Below are 7891 nucleotides of genomic sequence, written 5' to 3' on the forward strand. Positions count from 1 at the left end.
CAACAAGTTAAAACTTTACTGAAATACACTAATTGATTGTCTTCACTCAAAACTGGTCCGTAGACAATCAAACTTTGCTAAAGCCTTTTATATTTTAACATATATTTATGAGTAATGCTACAACTTTACTGAAATACACTAATTGATTGTCTTCACTCAAAACTGGTCCGTAGACAATCAAACTTTGCTAAAGCCTTTTATATTTTAACATATATTTATGAGTAATGCTACAGTTATCACCTAGTTGTACCACCTCTCTAATAAAAGTAGAACCCGCTAACGCATGTTGGTCCCATCTGTATTAGAGAGCTGGTTCAAATAATGATACAAATAGATGGTAAGAATAGTATTTTTGTATATTTATTTGTTTATATATATAATAATTTTTTTTTAACAAACGAGATGATAATTTACAAGAAACTCAATTAAACCATGAAAAAAGAGATTTTGTCACGAAATTTTAGATGTCAAAATGAACGTTGTTTAATTAATTGAGTTATAAACCACTTGTGTTTATATGTTCCACTCGATAGCATGGTTAATTTAGATTGTAATGGTCTCTAGAAACTGCTCAAATGATCCAATCATCCATGACTCTGCATCACAACTCAAAAAGTTCTCTCTCGAAACAACTAGTACCCCCTTGACCAACAGAACAAATCTCAGTCCACCTCCACACCACTCTCCATGCGAAACGTGGCCCGACGAATTCCAAGTTTCTGTTTTCTTTCCCGCCGCTAGAGAACACCTCAGCACTCGCTTACTAGGCATGATCCTGGCCGTTGGTTCAGCACCCGGATACAAAAACGATCTCTAGAACCTTCGTCTCCCCCAAAATACGCTTCCTATATATGCATTTGTTCTGTGTCTGAAACTCTCTCCTGAGACCTGCGCTGTGTTCAAAGCCTCAAAACCGTGGCAATTGCTTCTTTCTAGCTAGCTAGATACTCTTGATTGTAAGTTGTTTTTTGCTTATTTTTTTTTATAAATTCCAATTGGTACGTAAAAGATTGTTTTTCAGTATTTGATCACTATATGATCATTATTTACTGGAAATGGTTAATATTTGATAGATATATTCGAAAATATTTGATTTTGATCAGTTCGGCGATGAGATTTGGAAACTAATCGTGCTGAGTAATACGATTAGCTTTGTATAATTTTTAGGTGTGAAAAGATTGATTGACAACATGGTGAAACAATACCCGACTGTGAGCGAGGAGTACCAGAAGGCGGTAGAAAAATGCAAGAAAACTCCGAGGGCTCATCGCCGAGAAGCACTGTGCTCCGATAGTCCTCCGGTTGGCGTAAGTGCTAAGAAACCTCTGTCTATATTTCTCAAAATTTGACTCTCTGTCATTGGCAACGATCGAGCGGGTGTTAAATGTTGGAACTTTTGAATGATGGGCGCAGATGGCACTCAGCTGGTACGTTTGACATAAACACGAAGACTGGAGGACCGTTTGGGACCATCAGGCACCCGGAGGAGCTCGCTCATGAAGCAAACAACGGTCTTGATATCGCGGTTAGGCTTCTGGAGCCGATCAAGGAGCAGTTTCCGATCCTCTCATATGCAGACTTCTACCAGGTATATATCTATCCGTTGAGAGAATTCGTCTTACTTGTTCAAGCAATAGTCGACGCTAAATTAATCATTGAATCCTAATCTTGTTTTTAATGTGATTAGTTTTGTCGTAATAATGAAATTATGTATGTTTTGCTGTGAATTGAAGCTGGCTGGAGTTGTTGCTGTAGAAGTTACAGGAGGGCCTGAGATTCCTTTCCACCCTGGTAGACCAGTAAGTAAACCCTTGTTTTTTCTCTGCAACTTTATGATTTTTTTTATTATGTTTAATGTCCAATATTGTGAATGGAAAAATTATATTTTGGTTTATTTATAACTTATACGCTATGATTTGTTCACTAATTTTGTCACCCCTTTATAATAATCAGAAGTTTGGTAGGATTTAAGAACTTGGTCTGCTGAAGTTTGGCTCTAATGACATTAACAATGCAATATTTGGTTTACACTCTTCGGCCTCGTTTGGTAGATAGTATTGGATTGAATTTGATAGCTTGCTAGACTTAATGTAGCAAAAAGTGGATTTGAACTCCCAAACCTTGTTAAAGTTGAGGGTAGAAGATGGATTAGATATATATGAAGGCCTTCCACCTTGGTAGGATTGGAAGGTGAGGAAGGGAGAAGTATTCATCTTCTACCTACGACTACTTGGATAAGATTTGGGAGTTGGCATCCATTTCTTGTTCTAGCTTAACTAATCGAGTGAGTTATCTTATCCAATCCAATGCAATCCAATCCAAACCACTAAACGAGGCCACACTTAAGGATAGAGTCAAATAATAATCATTGGTCTAACTTGTTTTTATTCCTAGAATCATCTAACCTTGTGTGCTAATTTTAGGATAAACAAGAACCACCACCAGAAGGTCGTTTGCCAGATGCCACCAAAGGTTAATAGCTACTAAATCTTGCAATTTCAATTGTATGATTGTAAGATCAATGTCTCTAATTATTTCGTTATGTGTTGGTGCTCTAGGTTCGGATCATCTGAGGGATGTCTTTGGACACATGGGACTTAGTGACAAGGACATTGTTGCATTATCCGGTGGACACACCTTGGTCTGTCTGTGAACGACACATTCTTCTTTCTGTATAATTTAGCGTAGAGTTCACCATTCCTAAGATATCATACATGTACAGCTACTGAATGATTGTGTATTTGGAATTTTTTTTGCAGGGTAGGTGTCACAAGGAGCGTTCTGGATTCGAGGGACCCTGGACAACCAACCCTCTTATTTTCGACAACTCCTATTTCAAGTAAAGATTCATTCCATTCAGTTTTACTATTGCTGAATTAATAGCACTTTGCAGATTAAATGGAATCTTACACTGCAAGTCATCTAATTATCCCGTCTCACTATGTGTATGTTAATATTGGTACTACTAACGATTTGTAAATGTGATAAGGAAAAGATGGTAATCAAGAGTTAAGTAGTAATTGTCATTCTGATTTACTATCATTTTTCCAAACAGGGAACTTCTTAGTGGAGAGAAAGAAGGTCTTCTTCAGCTGCCATCAGATAAAGCTCTTCTCGAGGATCCAGTCTTTCGCCCTCTTGTCGAGACTTATGCTGCGGTTTGTATCTAATTGTTTATTCTACTTAATATGAGTAAATTATGGCTTACCATATGCAGTCTATGCATATGCTCTCCTGCAGTGATGATCGTTTGATCCAACTTTTGGTTTCTTTGGTTTTGCTTCAATTAGGACGAAGACGCCTTCTTTGCTGATTATGCTGAAGCACATTTGAAGCTCTCCGAGCTTGGGTGAGTACTGGAAACTTAGAACCGTACTTTCTTTTGTTTTCCATTATTATCCTGATAGTCGTTCAGGTTGTATCTTTGTTTTTCAATTTATTTATAAATCTAAAAATTTAACTCGTGTTACATCTTTCTTTTGCAGATTTGCAGATGCTGAGTAAAAGATTGTAATTTGTAAATTGGTTGGGGGTGCTGGCTTGTGCCATTTTTCTAGATTAGAATTAATATTTGATTGCAAAAGATTTGGTTTGTTGTTTTCCATGGAAGTTTTTCTGCTTGTGAGTGTGGTAATAATACTATGGTAGCATTTGCTGCTTATTATGCATTGTCACATGTGTACTCATAATGAACAATGCTAGGGAGATTGCATTATAATATCGCATTGCCTACATTTTTAATGGTGGTATAGTTCCCCAATTGAAGTAAGTTTAATGAGGTCTTTAACGTTTTTGATACGTACTTGATTCGGTTTGCATAACTCCCTTAAGTGATGCAGCAAACACAAATTAGTCATCTCATACTTGTTCATCATGTCAGTTTTGAACTCTTCCATCAATTCAACCACATAGATTGATACTATAAGCATCCTTGCACTTTCTTTTCCCTTTGTACACAGAGTTGCTTCACTGTTGCTATCACCCTATTCAAAAATGCAGATTTAACATCCAGTTGAAATAGCTGCCAATTGTTCTTTGCAGCAAGAGCATTCAGTGTCCTTATTATATCTAGCCTTGCAACAAGTGCAAATGTCTCATTATAGTCTACTTCAAGCTTCTGTGCATAGCCCTTTGCCACTAATCTTGCTTTATTTTTGTGAACTGACCCATCTAGGTCCAATTTAGTCTTGTTCACCCACTTCACTCCAATTACTGGCTTGTCAAGTGGCCTATTTACCAATTCCGAGGTCTTGTTCTTCTCAATCATGTTCAACTCCTCTTGCATTGCAACTTTCTAAGCATCATCTTGCGCAGCATCATCAAAGTTCTCAGGTTTAACCATGCATAAGTTGTAGTGTTTATACACCTCATTGAGATTTCTGAGAGGAGTTGAATCAAATGCTTGTGTATCAACAGACCTCATCTGCACACCTGCATGACTACACTTTGAGAACAAGATCCTTCACGGCTGCACTTTGAGAACAAGATCCTTCATAAGAGGTAGGAGATACCGAGCTAGTTGAAACCTCAGGTATTACTTGTCTCACAATAGTTTCATCTTCTTCAACTTCTTCAATTTCTCCAATCTCTCTACACTCAGAAGCAATTAGAGGAACACATCTCTTTCACTTTGTTCTCCTCCCAATTCCATTTTCCATTTTCATCAATTAACACATCTTTGAACACAATCATCTTCATTGTAATAGGATTTAGAATTCTATACCCCTTCTCACATGAACTATATCTAATGAAAATTCATGTTGTACTTGACTCTTCCAGTTTGTGCCTTAGAGTTCTTGGTACTAAGGAATAGGACAAAGAACCAAATATTCTGAAATGTTTAATCCCAGGTTTTCCTCCACTATACACCTCAATAGATAGACAACAGTGTTAACTACCTCTGTTAAACCCCACCCTTAAAACCTAATGTAATTTCACATTTATATTTAAGTTTGATGAAATTACATGCATCCATTTTCATTGATCTCTCGCGCTGAGCATATGAGCTCATACAAGACAAATATAACCGTTAGAAGAAAGAGTGTTACAACTCAAGTTTCAAACTCAGCCATCCATCCTATATTACACTGAGATTAGAACACTTGTCACTCATCAAGCCCTATGAGACTTAACAAACTAATTACATTTAATCACATAAGCTCAGCCTATGATATGAAGCATTACACTAATTAAACCTTGTAATCTTTCTCAAGTCAGTTCTTCAATTTACACACCAACAATGTCGGCCTAAGAATGAGGGTGGGTTAGGCTTTCGGGACCTCTATGCTTTTAACTTAGCCTCCTTTCGAAACAAGGGTGGAGGTTGATTCCTAACCTAAACTCTCCAGTTGGTAGAGTTTTGAGAGCGAAATACTTCCCAGATGGTAATTTTTGGAATGCCATTGCCCTACCTATTGCTCCCTATGCATGGAAGAGTATTGTGCAGTCTTGTTTATGTTGGAGCATGGTTTAAGATGGGCTATTGGTAATGGTGAAGTTGTTCGAGTATGGAAGGATAATTGGTTACCTAGACCTCTTACGTTAAAATTCTTACACCGACACCTCTTGCTCTTGGAGAGCTGATGGTGAAGAATCTAATCTCCACTGACGATATGTGTTGGAAGATCGATTTGTTGCACCAACTGTTTGCGAAGGAAAAGGTTTGTTATATTTGTTCGATCCCGCTTAGTTTTCAAAGGCTGCCTGATAGGTTGATGTGGCATTATGATAAGAAGGGGATGTTCTCTGTCAAAAGTGCTTATAAAATAAGAAGTGATGTTGCTCCAGTTTTATTGGCTTCTTCTTCATCGAATAATGGAGGATCTTAAGGTGGTCTGTGGCAGGCTATTTGGAAGCTAAAAGTTAAATCCTGCGGGTGGAGGGTTTGTACGGATACTCTCCCAACAAGGATCAACCTGGTAATGAAGGGAGTTAGGCTCGAAACTTCGTGCCCGAGGTGTGATGCAGCTGAAGAAATTGCACAGCATCTTCTAAGGGACTATAGCTTCTCTCGTGCGGTGTGGTTCACTGCACCAGTGGGTATGGGGACAGTCGGAAACCATGATGTCGCTTCAAAGAAGTTTGTTGGAAGTATACATCCATACATCCATGTGACTTGCGGTCACATGGCCTAGAGCCACCAAATCCTAGATATGAAGGTGGTCATCATTGTCTCAAAGTGTAAAACCGTCATCTTCCCTTAATTGAAGGGAGTGGACTGATTAGTTTCATAGCCTAGGATTTGGTGTACTTTCCTTGCTTTAAGGATTGGATTAAGCTTAGGTTTATCCGGTCACTAGGGTTTCTCTGTTGGTTGCTTGTAACCTTCCCTCTCTCATCTCTTCTCCTATTTATACTTGTTTCCTTGTACATTGTTACGTATGAAAATATACATTACAATTGAATCAGAAATTCAACAAAGTGGTTGTTCCAGATTTGCGAGAACAAACGGGTGGATTTTGAGGGAGTACTAATGATGATTTGGGCCCGGAAGGAAGGGAATGGTGTGGTATGGGATGGGCGTTTCTCCGAGCCTTTAGAGGTGGTTCAAAGAACGCTCAACTGGCTGTATGGTTTCCAGGTGGCCAACCAACCTAGCCGAGTGGAGGAGCCAAAGCAGCTGTGGTGGTTATTGCCGAGTGATCAGTGGTTTAAACTGAACGTTGATGGCACTGTGAAACTGAAGGAGGGAGTTGGTGGTGCTGGAGGGGTGATCCGCGGGGAAGGAGGAGGATTCAGGGCGGAGGGGGTGTGGAGGTTCCAGGGCATTGCATCGATCAAGCAAGTGGAACTCTTTGTTGTTAGGGAGGGCTTGCAACTCACGAAGACACTGGGGTCCACGCATATTGCGGAGGAGACGGATGCAATGGAAGCGGTGGCGGCATGTATGGATAGGTATGTGGATCTTTCTAGTCCCAGCTTTATTGCCAGGATATCCATGAGATGACGGCTCGGCTTGAAGGCCGTACTATTTCGTATGTCCCGAGAGGTTGTAATAAGATGGCCCATTGCCTCTCTAAGTCAAGTTCATATAGTCGTGATTCATTATTTTGATTCGAGGAACCCCATGACGTTATTAGGGATGTACTCAACCTAGTCTTGGTCTCTTGACGAGTTTAGTAATGAATAAAGCTATCGTTTTCCCTTAAAAATTTAATTAGACATTAGATTTTCTGATGTGTCAAAATTGGCAGCACACAATAGATATGTCCATCCACATAGGATTAGCATATCAGTTGAAGCTTTTATCTACCTTCAAATTTTACCATGTGATATTTCACTTAGAATTTGACTATCTTCTTTACAGATGGTCTAAGGTACATGCACTACAACATAATGTCATAATTTTAAGAATTAGTTAAAGGGGTTTTTTAATTTTAATCTTTCAAGAAGATTAAAATTTAAAAAAAACCTGGCGTTAGATTGATTATTGATTTTAGACCCTTAATGTGTACTTAATTCAAATTCATATTATATTTTTGTTTTTATATATAATAGAATTTTTTTTGTCAAAGTTTTTATATTTATAGATAGCTTATTTAATGTTATTACATTAAATTTTAAATTTATTATTATACAATTTTATTTAACTTTCTCCAATTAGTGTACCTAAACATCCATATCATAATATATTTTACTAAATTAGTGTACCGAAATGGCCGTACCTAAATATATTATAGTGAATTAGTGACAGATAAGAAAATATGTAAAAACATAAGTGTACCAAAAATTTCGTACCTAATTATATGATACTAAACTAGTGTACCGAAATATCGGTACCTAAATATATTATACTAAACTAGTGTACTGAAATGTCTGTACCTAAACATATTATACTAACGCATTGTACCGAAATGTTGGTACCTAAATATATTTTTATGAATTAATGGAA

At 37.8% G+C, this 7891-nt stretch overlaps 2 protein-coding genes across 2 annotated transcripts; both read left to right on the forward strand.

Moving 5' to 3' along the window:
• The first annotated feature begins 1173 nt into the window (after positions 1-1173).
• LOC137745252 (L-ascorbate peroxidase 2, cytosolic) lies at positions 1174-3798 on the forward strand. Its single transcript, XM_088681840.1, is given in 10 exon segments — positions 1174-1246; positions 1248-1307; positions 1414-1588; positions 1734-1799; positions 2424-2472; positions 2559-2641; positions 2760-2839; positions 3056-3158; positions 3291-3349; positions 3486-3798. Coding segments are annotated over 10 exon segments (750 nt in total). The 5' UTR covers positions 1174-1190; the 3' UTR covers positions 3505-3798.
• Positions 3799-5921: 2123 nt separating this feature from the next.
• On the forward strand, positions 5922-6946 carry LOC137744354 (uncharacterized). The gene is made up of 2 exons (XM_088680906.1): positions 5922-6110; positions 6434-6946. The coding sequence occupies exons 1-2, from the start codon at positions 5922-5924 to the stop codon at positions 6944-6946; spliced, it is 702 nt and encodes a 233-aa protein (XP_088537032.1).
• Positions 6947-7891: the final 945 nt, after the last annotated feature.

This window comes from Pyrus communis, chromosome 12, assembly GCF_041283825.1.
Source record: "Pyrus communis isolate YQ-2024b chromosome 12, ASM4128382v1, whole genome shotgun sequence".
NCBI lineage: Eukaryota > Viridiplantae > Streptophyta > Magnoliopsida > Rosales > Rosaceae > Pyrus > Pyrus communis.

Bases quoted from the DNA above. Each gene is read 5' to 3' on its own strand.
- LOC137744354 (XM_088680906.1), top strand. From the start codon at position 5,922: ATGAAGGGAGTTAGGCTCGAAACTTCGTGCCCGAGGTGTGATGCAGCT. The intron at 6,111-6,433 runs GTGACTTGCGGT...TGGTTGTTCCAG, and splicing joins GTATACATCCATACATCCAT to ATTTGCGAGAACAAACGGGT.